The following is an 18,172-nucleotide window of genomic DNA, read 5'->3' on the forward strand; positions in this document are numbered from 1 at the left end:
CTAATTGAAATTGCATATAAAGTTTATAGTCGCAGGAATTAAATGAAGAGAGAAAAAGGGCTCCCCTCCTCCGGCTGCCGACAGCCAGCCCGGCTTCTTGCACAGCCCTTGGGTTTCCCCCTCACCCCGTCCCCCCAGTTAGTGCCAGGGGTGCTTCTGAAGCCCATGGACACCTCAGCCCCACCCGGGTGCAGGATGGGCCTTTGCTGGCTCTGCCCTGGTGCCCACTGGTTTGCTCCCAGTGCTCCCGGTGCTCCCTCTGGGGGGCCCTGGATAGCACTGGATCCACCTGGGCGCCCCCGAAGCGCCTTTTTAGCACTTATTTTTCTCCTGAAAAAGCAAACACAGCGGGGCTTTCTGCCATCCTGCCCCAGGGACCCCCGCTCAGACCACACCGGTGCTTGGTTGCCCATCGCCATTTATTAGCGCCCGGGGCGGTGGGACCGGGGCCGGGACCCCCGTCCTGCCCGGCTGTCAGGGGGCTGATTCATTGCGGGGGGCTGAATGGGCGGCAGCATCTTCGTTGGCAGGGTGAGGCGTCCGAGAGACGAGGCTGCTTGCTTCTTCAGCACGGCTACCAGCAGCGGGGAGGGGCCGCCTGGGGGCGAGGGGCAGGGTCAGCCACAGACACCCACCAACAGGGTCCTGCCCCCACCCTGAAGCACACAGGCTGTTGTCCCACACTGCCCAGCACCGCCCCCATGCCTCCCCAGCTCCCTCCAGCTCCACCACGAGGACCGGCTGCCCCAGCAGCCAGTGCTGCCCCCGCAGCCCAGCCCAGACCCCAGACCCCCGTCCCACCCCACCCAGCTGTGGGCACAGACCCGTCCCCCCAGACAGCAGGGTGTCCTCTGCCCCCCGGTGCCCTGACAGGGCCATACTTGGCCGGCTCCTGGAGGTCGAGGTCTCTGGGGTGGCCCTTGGCGTTGTGGGCAGCTGAGAGCCCCCCATCACGGAGAGCTGCTCGTCCTGCCGGTTCCCATCAGTGCCGTCCTGGCCCGAGAGCTGCATCGCGTTCTTCTGGGAAGGGGAGAGCGTGTGACCCAAACACGGGGCCCCGTTCCGCACCCCCAGCAACCCTCCCCTAGCCAGCTCTCCCCGGGGAAACTGAGGCACAGATCCCCCCGCAGGCTCAGCATCCCCCTCCCCACCTCCGTCATCCCTACCTTGTTGCGGCTGCGGGCGCTGGGTTGGGACGGCCGTGGGGTGCTGGGCGGTTGGGGCTGGAAGCGCGGGGGCGTGAGGGTGTGTGGGCCCCCGCAGCTCCGCCGAACAGTGGGGTATCTGCACTCGCCCGTCCGCTCCCTGTGGGACAGGACATGGGGGTGCTCAGTGCCCGGCAGGTGGCACCCCATGTGTCACTCGACACCAGGGAGGGGTCGGGGGTGCTCCCTGTTTGGGGGGCAGTTACTCACGGTCCAGGCGCCAGCATGTTGAGGGGCCGGTCGCAGGACAGGCAATGGAGATCAGGCAGGAGCTGCCTGGAGAGGGGAGAAAAGGGCTGGGGAGCTCCTGGGGGGCACAGCCCCACCTGCACACCTGCCACAAAAAGCCTCTGCACCCACCCCCCAAGACTGGTTCAGGAGGGCTCCTCCCACACGTGCCCCCTCATTGTGCCGCCTCTATCGCTGGGAAGCTGCCGCTGGCAGGAGCACAAGGCACAGCCGCTTGCTCAGCATCCCCAGGGGCGCTGCCCACACGGCTCCCACGCCAGGGTACCGCACCGGCACGAGCTGGGACAGCCAGCAGGAACGGGGCCAGCACTGCCAAAGCCACCACTGTCCCCATCACACTCACTTCCTAATCCCAGCGGCATCTTCACGCTCTGGCTGCAGCGCCTTCTCCTGGAGCTGCCCCCCGAGGCTCTCCCACCGCTCCTCCTGCTGCCGCCGGAACGCCCCCAGCTCCCGGCGGTCCAGCTGTGGACGGGTGACACCCTCAGCCAGCTACCCCAGGATGGGACATGGCGGTCCCCGGGGGCACAGCCGGGAGGGGGGACCCTCGCAAGGATGCTGCCTTAGGCTGCCAGGCCCCCAGGGTGCCAGTTCTGCGTGGAGGGGACGAGCCCTCACCTTGCAGTCCATCTGCCTCTGCAGCTCTTTCTGGAACTGGTGCCAGCTGTTCTCCTGGCCCGTCACCCGGCTCGTCACCTCCTCCATCACCTTGGTCAGCCGCTCCTCGCACGCCTCAAGCTGGCTGTGACTGACTTTGTCAGCCAGGGCGGCTTTGTCTGCTTTCTAGCAACGGGGAAAGGCAGGAGAGCGGTGGGGACAGGATGCAGGGACAACGGGAGAGGGGAAGTGGCTACGTGGCCCTGTTCACCCCATCACCCCCGTGGGCTTGGTCCCACAGCCGAAGGGACTCGGGGTCACAGAGGGACCTGGCAAGGGACCCGCAGCCGGGCTGGAAATCCTCCCTCCCCCTGGCTGGTTCTGCCAGCCGGCACCCAAGGGACAAGGGGTGTTTGTCACCCTGCCCGGGACACCCTTGGCTGGCACCAGGGCCCCTTGAGCCCGTACCTTATCGATTCCCAGCACCAGCAGCTGCTCCTTGTCTGCTTGCTTCTTCTTGAGCCTCTCCAGGGCCTGGGACAGAGCCTTCCAAGGCAGACAGCAGCCCGTGATGCCAGGGCAGGCTCGGAGCTGCCCCCCGGCCAGCCGAGCACCCCCTGCCTCCCTACCCCGTCAGAACCCTCCAGGAAAGGCATCGAGAAGCTGTGCAGGGCTGCGAGCAGGGTGGCAGGGGGACAGACCCCTTGGGGTCCCAGCCTGGGCTCTGCCTGCGGGTTACAGCCACCCACCTTGATGTCATTCTGCTCCTGCTGGCGATCCTGCTGGAGGTTCGCAAGGGCCGAGCTCAACTTCTCACAGTCCTTTTGGAGCTGCATGATGCTGGCCTGGAGGCACTTGAGCTGCTCGTCCTGCTGCAGGGACTAAGAGGACAAGGCGGTGCTGAGCAAGGGGGTGGCTGCCCCGTGGGCACAGACCCAGGGTATTTTGGCTGGTGGCCATGGGCCCTCAGTGCAAGCAGGACATTTGCTCCAAGGCTTTAATTCCCTTCCATGCTGCTGAGTCTCACAAGCCAATTAGGGGGCAGCGAGGGGCTCCCCCATGTTACAGCCAAGCAGAAATGCCTGGGGGGTCCTGGCAGCTCAAGCCCCCTACACCGCATCTCCTTACCTGTCTCCTCCACTTTGGAGAACTCTCCACCTTGCCGCCCGCCTTCTGGGCCAGGGACTGCACCTGCTCCTCGAGCTTCTCGCAGCGCTGGAGGATCTTCCCCAGCAGCACCCTGGTGTCTGTGTTGCAGACGGAGCACCCTGTGTGCTCGTGTCCCCCGCTCTGCGCCGTCGCCCTCGGCTCGTCCGGCTGCTGCCAGGGGAGGAGGAATCAGCTCTGAGCCGGGCTGGATGCCGCCCACAAGCCCAGGTGCCGTGGAGGCTCCGTGGCCCCGTCCAGCCAGGGGACATGGCCGGGACCCCGCCAGGACTCCCCCCGAGCCAGCGGGGGCTGGGAGCGCTGCCCCGGGCCTCACCTCTGCCTGCAGCTGCTGCGCTGCCTCCATCACCAACTTCTTCACGTACTCAGCCGCAAACTGCTCCAGCTCGGCCTGGGTCGGCTCCTGCTGCTTCCTCAACTCCTTGCCCTTGGCCTTGACCTTCTGTCCCTTGGGCCTGGCCAGCGAGACGGGGGCAGGGGCAGGCTTAGCCTTCGTGGGGGTGTCCCTCGGCCCCCAAACTGGGGTGCTCCCAGACCCCAGGCTCCCTCGCAGCCCTGCAGGGTAGGAAACCCTCTCCCATCCTTTTACCGCGGCTGTTGGGTCATCTGGCCGCTGCCGTCTGCTTTCCTGTCGGCTCCAGCCCCCCTCGTCTTTCTGGGAGCATCCTCCACCTTGCTGATCTGGGAACGGCAGTGGGGGCGGTGAGGGCACAGCCCCCTGTGTCACTGCGGCACGGGGACCCTTCGGCTGCCCCCTCCCTGCCCAAACTGGCATCCCCGCAGCCCCTCGGGGACTGCTGCCGGCTCACCTTCTCCTCCTCTCCGTGGAGTGTCCTGGCCATGTCCTGCAGGAAGGACACCTGGCACCTGAGGTCGGCCAGGATGCTGGTGATGCTCTCCCGGCCTAGAGGGACATGGTGCAAGGAGATGTGCTGTCGGTGAGGGGGTCTCACCCATGGGGGTCTGAGCATGACGAGCCCCTGACCCAGGGTGTCCCCACACCAAACAACCCCCGCCAGCCCCGCCGTGCTCTCACCTCCCTTCGGGAAGAGCCGGCGCACGTCCTCCAGATCCGCACGTTCTGCTTTGGTGGATTTAAGCTGCTCCACCTCCTCCTTCAGACCAGCAAAGAGGCGGCTGATCTGCTCAACCTGCCAGAGAACCTCCCGCATCTCTGAGTTACAGCTGGAGGTGCTGGTGGAGCCCGAGGAGCCCCAGGAGCCCCAGGGCTTGGCCAGCTCTTGGGCAATCCCTGGGATGGTGGCTTTGGAGCTGGAGGACCCAGGCTGCACCCCAGGGGTGGTGGTGTGGGTCCCGGTGGATCCTGCCTGCATCCACGAGGTGCTGGGCTGGGCATCAGGGGCCCCTGACTCTGTCCCCAGGTGGGTGGTGGCCTGGGTGCCCAGTGATCCTGACTGCATCTCCGAGGTGCTGGCCTGGGTGCCCGCGGATCCTGGCTGTGTCCCCGGGGTGGTGGTGCCGGCATCAATAGACCCCTTGTGAACGGAGGGAGTGCCTGACAAATTCACAGGGGTCGCTGGTTCCCCCTGTGTCCCTGCTTGCATCCCCGGGGAGCCAGACCCTGCAGTCCCCTTGCTGGTCTCCATCCCAGGCTGTGTCCCATGTCCCTTCGGCCCCAGTGCTGAGCTCCTCCTGGCCTGGCTGTCCATGGCCACCTGGGTGGGCTCAGCGGGGGCAGACTGGCTCCAACCGTTGTCCTGGGAAGAAGAGGCAAAGGGCAGCAGGGTTACTGGCAGCTGGGCAGCCGTGAGGACAGACCCCAGAACCCCCCGCCATGTCCCCAGTCCCTGTCCCCAAACCACCATCTCGCGGGGCCAAACTCGTGTGGAACACGAGAGCCCAAATGCAAAGGGATCACGGGGTCAGCCCGGCCATGGAACCAGAGGGATGGGACCCCCAGGGATGGGACCCCCAGGGATGGGACTCCTAGCATCACTGCCCAGCACCCCAACCCACAGGCTGTGCCCCGAGGCAGGAGGGCTGGTGTCCCCGAGGGAGCCTTAGCAACCCCTGGGACACCCTTCCCACTCTTCCCTCCTGCTGCCCTTCACGCTGCTGACACCCATGGCCGTGGGGCAGGGGCACAGTGTGACAGGGCAGCAGGAGATGGGAGGGACGATGGCCCAGCTCCCTCCTGGGGCACCAGGGGACGCTCACCAGTCCAAGTTTCTCCTGGATCTCCAGGATGTCCTCTGCTGTGCCAGAATGCGCCTCCTGCATGGCCCGCATCTCCTCTACCAGGACGACATGCGCCTCCTTCATCTCCTGGATGTCCTGTTCCAGGCCAGAATGCGCCTCCTGCATGGCCTCCTTCATCTCCCGCATGTCCTGTTCCAGGCCGGAATGCGCCTCCTGCATGGCCTCCTTCATCTCCCGCATGTTCTCTGCCAGGCCGGACTGCGCCTCCTTGAGCTTGTCCATCTCCTCCCACAGGTCCTGGAGCGAAGCCCTTTTCTGGGAGAGCGGGTCGGGGGTGAGCCCAGGGGAGGGTCCCTGGGGACCTGGACCCCGCCGTGCTCTGCTGCGGGAGCTCGGGCTTAACCCAGCCCTTGGGCTGAGGGTGGCACGACGGCAGCGCGGAGCCCGGAGGAGGGGGCGTCTCGTGGGGGAGCACCCAGGGACCAGCAAGAGCATCTACCTTGGAGACGGCTCTCTCCTTGTCTTCGGTTGTTTTTGGCATGGCCTCCTTGGCCATGGAGGAGACCTCGGAGTTGCTCCCGGTCCCCTCCAGCGTGTCCTTCTCACCCAGCTGCTCCTCTGGTTTCCAGAGCTGCTGCCCTGTGCCCAGGGCTCCGTCCTCCTCCTTCTCCTGGCCAGGCTGGTCCTTGCTGTCCTGGTCCTTTGCCAGGCCGGGGGTCGGGCTCTGCCCTGGCTCCAGGACAGACAGCTCCTGCTGGCCCAGCTGCCCGATGATGGCCTCCAGCAATTTGTGCAGCGCCACCAAGTCGACAGCCGCCAAATGGGGTGACCTGATGGCAGCGTTCAGCATCTCCAGCAGTCCGCGTGTGGCCATCGCTGCTGCTTTGCCGGAAAACGCTGAACTGGATGTGGGAAGACGGGAGCTTTTCTGTCCAGAGATGATCTTGGAGGGAAGGACAGCCAGCAGCCTTTCTCCTCCTCCTTCTTGCCACAGAAAGTGATCCAGTCACCAAACAGATCCAAGTGCCAAAATCAATCCAAGTGATGAAAGTGATCCAGTCGCCAAACAGATCCAAGTGCCAAAAGCAATCCAAGTGATGAAAGTGATCCAGTCGCCAAATAGATCCAAGTTCCGAAAGTGATCAAACCACCGAAAGCGGTTCAACTGCCAGAAGTGGTTCAACCACCAATAGCGATCCCACCACCAAAAGTGATGCAACCACCAGGAGCGATCCCACCACCAAAAGTGATGCAACCACCAATAGTGATCTCACCACCGAAAGCGATCCAACTGCCAAAATGAGTCCACCACCACAGTGATCCCACCACGGCAAGTGATCCCACCACGGCCAGTGACCAAATGGGCGAGGGGCACAGGTGACAGGGGACAATATAGTGTCTCTGTTGCCCGGCAACAGCCGCCCCAGGAGCCAGCGGGCGCCGCCCTGGTCCTTTGTGATGAATCATCCACGGGATGGGAGATGCTGAGGCTCCCTCCTGCCTTTCCCACTTTACCACCTACAGTGCAGCTGGTGACACCTCAAATGTTGTGGCAGGTCACTGCAGCCCGTGCCCAGATTCAAAATACAATCAGACAAGTCATGGGGAATGAAATCTCATTTCACTGAATTAAACACCCTCAGTTTTAATTGCAGAGAGAATGGCTTTATCCGTGTTGTGCACTAAATCAAACTCTTCTGATGTTTAACCCTTTCCTTTCCCCATGGCACAGTTGGCCTCGGAGGCGATTCCCCTTGGTGGCAGATGTGCAGCGACTGGCTCACGAGTGCACCAGCACCTGGGAACCTGGGCTGAAAACAAGGTCAAGGTGCCTGGTTTAGGATGCCTTTCCCTGCGGTTCATCAAGCAGAAGGATGTCTTTGAGAGGGAGCTGTTCTCAAGGGATTTCTTCTGCCTCTCTCGACCGTTGGCGTGAGCCAGCAGCTGTTGACCAGGAAATGTGCTCATCGCTTGCTCCCTCATGAACACTGTCCTGGCCTTTGCAGCTATAAAGACATAAACCAGAGTATGTTTCCTGTCATCTATGCAAGAAGGTGGTTCAAATGCAAAGGCTGATCTTGCCTGTAAGCAGCACGAACTGCTCTAGAGACAGCTCTTTGCTGGGGACGGAGCTGCGAGAGAGGTTCTCCAGCTGGCACGGCTGCCTCCCTTTTGAAACACGGGCAATCTTGTGCTGGCATTCCCGTCCCTCAGTCTGATGGCTCTGACATGTCCTCTGATGCTTCAGAAATGGTGCTGCTATCTACACAGCCATTGCAAGATCCTTTTGCACTGAGAACTGAAGTTGCTCCATAGCTGAAAGGGAGATCCCAACACAGAAAGCAGGGCTGCCATGATTCCTCTGAGAGTGAACCCCACATCCCAAAGAAAGCCGGTCCTTAGAGATGGCCAAGTTTGGAGCAGCGCTGTCACATGTGAGCTGCGAGTCACACAAGGAAGAGTTCCAGAGGACAGAGCATGTCCCCAGATGGTTTTTGCCAGCGCGGACTGAGGAAGAGGCGTCGTGTCCAGGGACCTCTGCACAGACATCTCCAGGCAGAGCAAGACACTGGGAGGCAACAGCCCCTCTCAAACCCCAGTTTTGCACCCCAAGTAGCTGCACTGCAATGGGCAAGCCTTCATCCCGGGCCAGAGATGCTGGATCCAGAAGTCATGGCTTGCTCCTGGGAGGGTCTTTTTGTGTCAGAACCTCCTGTGTTTCGCCACGCATTTTTCACTGTCAATGACTTTCATTTCATTTCCCTCCACGCTCTCCTCCGTTTTTGCCGTGGAGAGCAGATGCCAACAGTCTATTCCAGCCTTACAGGATCCTGTAGACTTCTCCTTTGCTGTCTGTGGTGCTGGTGATTGCCTTCTGCTGCCCCTGGTTCATGTTGAAGACTCATTCCTGGCAGACGAGGTTGGTGCTGCTGAGCAACACTCTTGGCTTTTTGCTAGTGCTCAGTAGGACACCTACAAGAAAGCAGGTGTCAAAAACCTCTCCGTTCTTGTGTTGAATGGGGTTGTGAGGAATCATTTAACTTCTCCTTTTCATCCTGAGTTCCTGGGGCTGAAGAGCGTCCTGTGGGACCCCAAAGCTCTCCCCACCCATCGTGCTGGTCCTCATTGCATCACCTCATCCCTGCCGCTCCCTGCCCGGGGCAGCAGGCATCAGAGCAGTGTCCCCTCCCCAAAACCGCTGCACCCCAGCGCTTTGAGCACCCTGGATGGTCCAAAATGTTCTTCGCAGCCCGAGCTGGCCCTGCCTGGGCTGGAGATCCTCCCCAGGCAGCCCCCACATTCTGGGGGTGACACCCAGACCCTGCAGCGCTGGGTACCCCAATACCCGCCAGAGCTGGGCTTCGAGCATCCCCTGGTGCGGGATGCAGCCACATCTCCAGTGATGGGGAGGCTGGCAAGTTGGGACTCCAAAAACCATCCATGGCCGATCTGACACCCCTGCAGATGTGCACCCCCAGCAACACGCCGGCCACGCCGCCCACCTTCCCCGACACTCTGGCCACGTTCTCCAAGCTGCGAACCCCCGAGAGCCGGCAGAGCAGCAATAGCCCCATCGCTCCATGGCCTGTGCCCCTGGGAGCTTCAGCCCCTTCTGGGCCTCCTCGCCCCACAACCCCCAGCCCGCCTGGCTGCCCCCTCCTCACCCACCGCCCACGGCCTCCACCACCCCCTGCCCCCCAGAAAGCCACGGCCACCATGGACGGCCAGAGATCAGACTGGGTTGGCGGAGGTGGGGGAGGTCAGGGGGTCCCGGGCCAGGGCGTTGGGAGCCGGGGCTCCCCTGAGAATCGCACCGGAAGAATTTTCTAGGTATTATTTCTAGGGTGGGGGGCACACAGTGCTGGGGAGGGCACTGGCCCTTGAGAGCTGCTAGATGGTCTTTTCTCTCCTCACTTTTTAAAAATATATATCTAATGTATATAAATATCCTAGTGCCAAAAGTGATCAGTCACCAAAAGAGATCCGAGTGACCAAAGTGACTCCATCACCACAGTGATCCCACCACGGCCAGTGACCAAATGGGCGAGGGGCACTAGTGACAAGGCACAATATCTGTAAAGGGGTGACACAGAGCATCAGCGAGACAGCGCAGATCTGAACCCCAGAGGCCCCCGTCGCTAACAAGGCCCCACACACACCCACCAGGGCTGGTCGAGCACGCCCTGGGGAAGGCCCTCAGTTTGTTTGAAAACGCTCATTCAAAACGGGCGTTGAAGAGGTTGTTTCCTCAGACTGCTGTTAGCTTGGGGGAGGACGGCTCCATAAGCGCCCAGGCTGTGCTGTAACAGCTCCCAGACCAGTGCCGGGACCGGCAGGAGCCCACGGGCACAGCTCGTTCACCGGCCCTGCGCCTCCCCCCAGGGCTGCGTCACGGCTCCCCCAGCCCCCCGCACGGGCCATTTCTCACTGAGGAGCTGATGGGAGACCCAGGTGACGGAGCTGTCCCGCTGGCACTGGTGAAACGCCAGCCCTGCCGGGGTCATGGCATCCTCGTGCTTTCTGTACAAGTCAAACGTGCTCAAGGTTCGCAGCTTGAGCCTGTGGCTGGAAACAAGACGCAAGCACAAGAGCTGAGGTGATTCTCTTTTCTTGCAGCACGCTGGCAGGCAACGACTTCCCCACAGCAGATCACCCAGGGAAACACTCCCCCTTTCCATATTGGTCCCCATGAATGAGTCCCCCCTCAGTTTCCTCTTGTCCAGCTCCAGAGCCCCAGCTCCCTCAGCCTTTCCTCACACGGGAGATGCTCCACTCCCTTCAGCATCTTGGTGGCTGCGCTGGACTCTCTGCAGCAGTTTCCTGTCCTGCTGGAACTGAGGGGCCACAACTGGACACAAGATTCCAGGTGTGGTCTCCCCAGGGCAGAGCAGAGGGGCAGGAGAACCTCTCTGACCTACTGACCACCCCCTTCTAACCCACCCCAGGTCCCATTGGCTTCCTGGCCACAAGGGCCCAGTGCTGGCTCATGGTCACCCTGCTGTCCCCTGGACCCCCAGGTCCCTTTCCCCTACACTGCTCTCCAACAGCTCGTTCCCCAACTTATACTGGAACATGGGTTGTTCCTGCCCAGGTGTAAGACTCTATGTAATAGTAGCATTTCTGTAGGAAAAAAGAGTAAGATGCATTGGTTAAGTGCAGTATTAGATAGTCTTTGATAGTACAGGTTTAGTTGGAAATATGAGCTTATTTAGTGAAAATCAATGTAATTAGTACTAAGTACTGATTTATGTTGTAAATTACATGTACATCACTGGAATCTGAATTAGGCACCTTCATCAGCCTGCTGAGCAGTCGTGGGCCGACTAATGCTAAACAGCCATTGAGACAGAAACACAGAGTATAGTGGCATAAACCTTATTTCATTTCTCTGGTAAGAGCTAAATAACAAGAATTTCCTTGAAGAATGGGCATAACTCATAGAATTCTTACTTCAGTTTTACTGAAGGGAGGGATGATCAACTAAAATAGTTTATATGGTTGGACTGAGAGGGAGCCAAAGGCAAGGAAGGGCCCATGTTTCAAAACCTGCTCCTCTAATTCATCCCTACCTCCATCCCACAAGGCCCTAAGAGTCAGACTTAGAATCATGGAATCATTTTAGTTGGAAGAAACCCTCAAGATCATTGGGCCCAACCATAACCCACCCCTGGCACTGCCCCATGTCCTGAGAACCTCATCTCCGTCTGTCCAATCCTCCAGGGATGGTGACTCCAGCACTGTCCTGGGCAGCCTGTTCCAATGCCCGACAGCCCTTTGGGGAAGAAATTGTTCCCAGATCCAGCCTGAACTTCCCCTGATGCAACTGTATTTAGTACAGTAACACCACCTACTGTGCTGTTGGAAGATAACTGCACTGCCTGACCACCAGGTAGCAAGATAACCAGTTGACTACTACAATACTACTGAATAGCTTAAAAAAATTTGAAACCTACCAGTAAAACATACCTTGACACAGGAGTCTGAAACTTCCAGAGACACCAAAAGCAAGGTTTCAAACTCAAGACTGCGCTAATTGAGTATGTGCCTGAGGACTGTGGAGGGGGGATGAAAGACCCACTATTTCTCCTCTCCAACTCCAAATGTTTGGCCAACATCGCTCTTACATTGCTTCTGTACATAAATATTGCAAACCATACTAGATATATCTGTATCTGGAGAATGGTGCAGAGACATGAGACCAATTTTTGATACTGATGACATAAAAGATTATTTTAAAGCATTGTTATAATTTCATAGTCCAAACAACTCCTGCATTTGGCAAAATGTTTTTGCAGCTTTATCTAAGAAATCTGCACACTGTGTATGATGCAAATTTGTCCATTGTATATGCCCATGCTTGAAAATGTACTTTGTCTAACCTGATCTAACTGAAAAATGCAAAGGAGTTTGTTAGCACTGTGTGTGCAACCATCCTGTCACATTAAACTTCTATTAATAAAGCTATTATTCTTGGCATTTCACATCATTTGATACTGATATTGTCACTAAAATTTCCAGAAAACCTATTATATGTAGCTTAAGTTTTAAACTAATCATCAGTCTTTAGGAAGAATTACAACCTCTACCCAAGCTTAATGACCCTACCTGGAGATGTAGTTTTAATAGTAGCAAGGTACAAATGGCTTTTCCAGCTTTGGTCAAGATGTGGGCACAGGCAAACACTGTAAAAGGAATTGCAAGCCACTATCAATTCATAATGAGATCTCAAACAGGATGAAAACAAAAATTATTCTATCTACCCCAAGCCTTTACCTTCTGCTTCAGGAAGCAGAAACAAAGCTTGTGACTGCTGGCCAGGTGGTATTTGCCTCCTTCCCTTGCCTTCTACCTGGGAGATCCAGCAGCACAGCACTTGTGGAGGGCGATACTTTTGCCTTGGGAAATCCAGGCTGGTAGATTTCACTAGGGCTCAGCAAATGCTTAAGGATTAAGCTTAACTTTATGGGGATAAGCACACCCAAAGCAGCTTTTCCTAAGATGAGTTCAGAAAGTGAACTTCCAGGGATAGGGCAGTGTCCGCTTCTCTGGGCAGCCTGTTCCAGCACCTCACCACCCTCATGGGAAAGACTTTCTTCCTTTTATCTAATTTAAATCTTCTCCCCTCTTTCAGTTTAAAGCCACCAGCCCTTGTCCAATCACTACACACCCCTGTATAACATACCTGACCACCTCTCCTGCAGGTCCCCTTCAGGAAGTCTGCTACAAGGTCTCCCTGGAGCCTTCTCTTCTCCAGGCTGAACATCCTCAACTCTCAGCCTGGTATCACAGAAGTGCTCCAGCCCTCTGATCATCTTCATGGCCTCCTCCAGACTTGCTCCAACAGTTCCATGTCCTCCTTATGCTGGGGGCCCCAGAGCTGAACACAGCATTCCAGGTGGGGTCTCAGCAGGGCAGAGTAGAGGGGGGGAATTGCCTCCCTCAAACTGCTGGTCACGCTGCTTCGGATGCAGCCCAGGATCCAGTTGGCTGTGTGGGCTGCAAGTGCACATCGCTGGGTCACGCTGAGCCCCCCATCCACCAACACCCCTACGTCCTTCTCCTCAAGACCGCTCTCAATCCATTACTCGCCCAGCCTGTGTTTGTGCCTGGCATTGCCCTGACACACGTGCAGGACCTTGCATGTGAAGTCAGGATTCATTTGCTTGTCTCCATGTCTAAAACTCTTTGCTTAAAGACAAAGTTCATGTGAATGAGTTCTGGTAGTTTGCAGACAATCAGAGAGCTAGTACAAAGTTATTCAAACCACAACATGAGCAAAGGTGGATTTTCTGCTTATACACTTTGGAACAGCTAACATTTGTTGCAGTAATTTAAATAGGTCCTCAAGAGGAGAAAAAATAAGCAGAAACAATGGTTCACTTCTGTTTAATCAGAGACTGTTACAAAGTGGTAGAGATACTTTACAGATGTATATGTGCAATGATCCACTCCTGAAGCATACAGTTCATAGAAGGTTCCAATGGATGCAAACGATGTCAGATCCATATTCTTCTTTGTACACTGAATGCTATAAAATTAAGCTAGTTACTGTTACCATTACTTGCATGCATTAAAGCGATGCATGTACTTACCAGTCTCTCACCTTCTTGAATTAAATTCAACATCAATATTTTGCCACCTGTCTTTAGAAAAAGATCAACAATTCCATCCCTTTCACACTACTTACTCAAAAACAGTATCAAGTTACAGAAAAAACCTTCATGACACACTAGCTCCCGTGGGCTGTACTGCTCCTGAGAGGGGACAGAATTCAACCACGTGCTTTTAGGTCTTTAAGAAAGTACTAACGTTTGAAGTCTGGGTTTACTGCGCAGTGGTCACGATCTCTGAAATGGTGATTCAGAGTCAGGAAGCAGAAGCCTGAAGGAAACAGGGTTAACTGAGTTGCTGTCCATATATACCACATCAGAACAGAGAAGGAAGACTTCTGAACCACATTAGACTGGACAGCTGCTGTAGTGGTGTATCAGAAAATGAGCTATAACTTAAGACCGCTCACCTGGTTACAAAAGCTCAGATTTCTAGTATTATTTTAGTGCAGTATCAAAGAAAAATAAACTTAATTCCACCAAAAAGCACTGTAATTAATTGCCATAAGTTTCACAAAGAGATGATGTTCTACCAGAGTTCGTATTAAGATCTACTCTGGACAAATACACTTTTTGTTGATAAAGGCACTAAAGAACACCACCACCCTTCAGCTATCCCCACCCACTGCCCCGTGGTGTACAGGTAGTGCAGGTCAGCATCCAGCCACCATCAAAACTAACACTTCACAAAGGAATTCAGCAGGCAAAAGCAATCAGTTACTCATTCTGACTTATTACTGAGCATTAAGCATCAGCTAGGGCCACAGAAGTTACGAGATGCACACATTCTGTTAATAAGGATAATGGTCTCACAGCAAGGTATCCCTACTATTCATGCACATCTGCCATTAAGGTTTAGGAAATACAGGCAAAGGTAAGTTACAAATTATACAACTTTGCCCTTTTTTTTCTTCTAGGGAGAAACACCTACACAACATTATTCAAAAATTTGCATGTAGCTAGTTCTGCAGTCAAAGCAATTTAGTGTGAATGACTGAGAAGTGATGCAGAGAAGACACCAGGAGATGGGCTTCAAGCACAACTATTCTAAAACCTGGGAAGATACAATCCCCTTGAAATTTTTTATGTTAGTATGATCAATTCTGCAGTGTCGCATAAGGTTCCAAAATTTTAAAATAAGCAATACTGCTAGAAGCATCAAGTCACTCATCAATCTACTCTAGATAATACAGATAAGCTGGCAAAACTGAAGTGTCTGCTCAGCTACCACGCTAGCGTGATCTTCCAAATACCTTGTTTCTATATAATTATACACCAATTAGGTCAAAAGCCCCTCAAAATTCACAATGTGATAACATGCCCTTGACAAGTGCATTAAACCAGAGGGTTCTGCAGCTCACCCAGCTGTGAAACTACGCTCTGTGCTACAGCACAGAAAGTCTCCATCTCCCATGCTGCTACATCGAGATAAGGTACACAAGGCTTGCATAAAAATACGTGTATACAGCTATTCTGGAGAAGGTTGCATCTTTTATCTAATCACAAAGAATCTCTCCTATTTTAAGGTGTAGACTATTCTATAAAATAAAAGGCCAAAATTTCAGGAATACAGAATAGGGCAGAAGGAAAAAAGAAGAGGGGCAGAGCAGTAACTCTGGAGTAAGATAAAACAGCTGGGCAAACCCACTTTTGTTGGTAGCCTCTGAAGTGCTGAAATGGGGGGGTAGGGAAGAGAAAGAAGAACAAGCTCCTGGCTTACAGACCTAACAAAGTAAAAATGTGTTGGTAGGAGACAGTAATTAGCAATAGCCAAAGAATACTGAAAGAATACAGAAACGCTCATTCCCCAACACAGCAAATGTAGTCTCCTATAACTGATTCACTGATAAAACAGCCTCTCTTACAATAGGCAAGTTACTGAAGAAGCAACTTCAACTTTAGATATTCCCACTTTTCAGTAACACCAATGGCTATTTGTTAAGGTGCCGTATTAAATTTTCCTTAAAAGTGCTTGCAGATATTACCTACCCGTAAGTGTAGTTAAATCCATTACAGCTCTTCAAAATCTAGATGTTCACTCACTACTGAAAACAGTAGTAGATAACAGATACATTCACATTTCAGAGACCAAAATTCCCCTCATGTATTTAAGTGGTATCATTTGAACAAATTATTTCAAATAGGAACATCAGGTACTTACAGATTAAACTAACCTGTACTGGCAGTGCTGTGGAATTTTTCTTCTCTACCAGTAAGTAGCAAATGCTGAAATTCTGCTGCTAGTTAACAGAAACACAAATTGTATTAAACCAAGGAGTTTAACTCATGATTTAGATTTTCATTTAAAAAGCTGCCAAACTTCAATTACTGCAATTTGTTGTTTAAGAAAAGCATATGAAGTAAAGGCAACTATAGACTCTTTTCAATTTGCCCTTACTTTTCTGCTATTTTTCATACATAAACCCCAAGTTTAACAAGGTAACCCTGTTGCCTATCACAAACATAAAGGAAATTACAATACTTACATTGCCAGGTTCCTTCATTAAACAGACTCAAAGTGTTTTCTTATTCTAGACTTTACAAATGAAAGAGCAAAATGTCTTTTCTTCCACTGAAATTTATGGGAAAGAAGCTGAAGAATTCAGTGCAAGTAACATATATGCAAGTAACTCAACAGGAAAAAAAAAAAAGGGAGAAAGAAAAAAGCTCTGCATGATCCCTTATCTCAAAGCATTACCTCATTTCCTAAGCTGGGAGACAGTGAAATAGGTTCCTTTGGTTGTATAGCATTGATTTCTGGTAATTCAAAAATCTTTTATACATATTGGCTACTAAGGGCAGCAGAAGTTGAACTTCTACACATATCCCCTTTCTAAGTAGCAGCTGGGAATACGGCTAAGATTTCAACAAAATATATGAAATAAAATTGGATGTACCAGAAGCCCGAATCTGGTGTAAGGCAGCTAGCTAAAAAGAGACATACTTTAACTGCTAGAAAAAGAAGTTTTTAAGGAAGTTTCAAACTCTCCACGTTGCATGTTTGTTTGTTTTCAGTCAAGATGGTACCAGCATTATAATTCTACTATTTTCTGAAAACTTTTCAACCTCTGTAAATTATCGAGAAATAAAATTCTTACGATCTTGCTCGGGTGGAAGTGCCTCACTACTCAAAAGCATGATCAGGTGTGTAAGTAGGAAGCCTTGGTTCATCTCATGGACACTCAATACTGACTTGTCAGGATGACGGTAACATCCTGAATCCTGCGGCTCAGGGCAGGATGTGGCTGGCTGCAGAAGCAGCAAAGTGAAGCGCCTGGCTCCCTCAAACGGACCTTCGCAAAAGTAAAAATGCATTCACTATACAGCACAGTCTACAAATGCTGTACTCAAACTGTATTTCCTTCTAGCAGAGCCTTAATAGGAATCTGTGCTCCGACAACCAAAGACTGCATAAAGCTCATGTTTACAGCGTAAGGAAAGTAACTTTTTTTCCAGAACTTCAAAAGGAACATCATAAACATTACACTTCAACATCACTTCATTTATATCTTGATCTTTTCAAAGGTTTCCTCAAAACTTCTTTTACTCTAAACTACTATCTGCCTACCCCAACAACTACAGGAAAATACGGTAGTCACCGACAGCTCCATTTTTATAGACTCTAGTTACTATCATCATTTCACGGGTCTGATTAGTTCGGTTGCAAGTATACACACATTTTTAAAAAATTCTTCTGGAAGCAGTCTATTCCTCAGGGTATTTAAGGGCTACAATCTCTATTAGGCAAGGCACAGAATGTATTATGAACTCATCAAGCAACTGTAAAGCAAGCCAAAACTTCATGCGTGTATGTACTTTATTTGGCACATCTCCCATTCACTTCTCTGTTAAAAACAGTGGGTGCAAATTCACCCAGTTTAGTAGAGTATCAGTTAACTCTTGCCCTTTCAAAAGATCATGTACCTCTACTAAAGCTTAAAAAAAATGCAAAGTAGTCCCCAATACTTACTTCCAGTAATATCTACAAAAATCAGGTCACTAAAACACTATCATCATTAGAAAATAAATTCCATGAGATGCACAACTTTGTGATACACAGAGTGCTGCAATACGGGAGTGCCTGCAAAAGCACACTGCTGTTCCTCAAACAGACCTCGTTTACAGTGTATCTCTTGGAACTATGCCCCTTAGATCCACACAAGGAGGCAGAGAAGAAAATGTCACTAACGGAAGTTCAGGAAAAGAGCAAAATATGAACTATTTGCACTAGATGAGAATTTTACAGTTATAAAACCGGACTCAAACTTCTATTGATTTTCTGTTTCACTGCAAGACCTCCTTGGACAAAACTTGTTCTTCAGAAGCTGAGTTGTCTTTAAGCAACCTCAAGCATTCAAAATGAATATATCTGCAATAGTGTGAGCGGCAACACTAAAGCTCCTTTTTCTTCACAAAGGGTACAATTTTTTGCTAGTCATTGTGTGAAAGAGAGAACTTAGATAACCACATACCTAAGCAAATTTTGAATATGCAACAGAATTCCACGAGGTTTCAAAAAAGTGCTATGGCTTTGAGTATTGCTGCAATAGGCAAAATACTGTCAAGTTTAGTGTATTTGAGAGATTGAGGAAAAGATTTTCCCTGAAACTGACAAACTGAAAAATCTGCAGCTTTGATTTCTCATTCTTCTGTTTCACCACCTTCAATCTCTATTTCTTCGCA

General features: G+C 52.8%; 2 protein-coding genes across 7 annotated transcripts in view; both read right to left on the reverse strand.

Annotated features, from left to right (window-relative positions):
• Positions 1 to 13,130, reverse strand: LOC308047854 (uncharacterized protein). 2 transcript variants are annotated; one of them, XM_080356628.1, is made up of 14 exons: positions 5,397 to 7,653; positions 4,255 to 4,936; positions 4,028 to 4,122; positions 3,808 to 3,899; positions 3,535 to 3,673; positions 3,180 to 3,371; positions 2,801 to 2,932; positions 2,520 to 2,597; positions 2,073 to 2,237; positions 1,798 to 1,919; positions 1,416 to 1,481; positions 1,167 to 1,305; positions 882 to 1,020; positions 1 to 598 (listed from the first exon to the last, which is right to left on the reverse strand). In XM_080356628.1, exons 1-14 carry the CDS (start codon positions 5,871 to 5,873, stop codon positions 423 to 425), a joined length of 2,694 nt encoding a protein of 897 aa, XP_080212754.1. In that variant the 5' UTR covers positions 5,874 to 7,653; the 3' UTR covers positions 1 to 422. The 2 variants fall into 2 exon arrangements, with proteins under 2 accessions (XP_080212754.1, XP_080212755.1); XM_080356629.1 differs by lacking the exons at positions 4,255 to 4,936; positions 5,397 to 7,653 and adding an exon at positions 12,562 to 13,130.
• The window catches only part of ZNF207 (zinc finger protein 207), a 25,480-nt gene continuing 15,640 nt past the window's right edge, over positions 8,333 to 18,172 (reverse strand). For 4 of the 5 annotated variants that reach the window (XM_080356634.1, XM_080356632.1, XM_080356633.1 and 1 more), the window contains one exon: positions 13,250 to 15,729. The gene's annotated coding sequence lies outside the window, so the exon portion shown is untranslated. Of the gene's footprint in view, positions 8,352 to 13,249; positions 15,730 to 18,172 lie in introns of those variants that run through there. The other variant, XM_080356631.1, reaches the window with a different exon arrangement.

This window comes from Nesoenas mayeri (assembly GCF_963082525.1).
Source record: "Nesoenas mayeri genome assembly, chromosome: 19".
In the NCBI taxonomy this organism is placed as follows: domain Eukaryota; kingdom Metazoa; phylum Chordata; class Aves; order Columbiformes; family Columbidae; genus Nesoenas; species Nesoenas mayeri.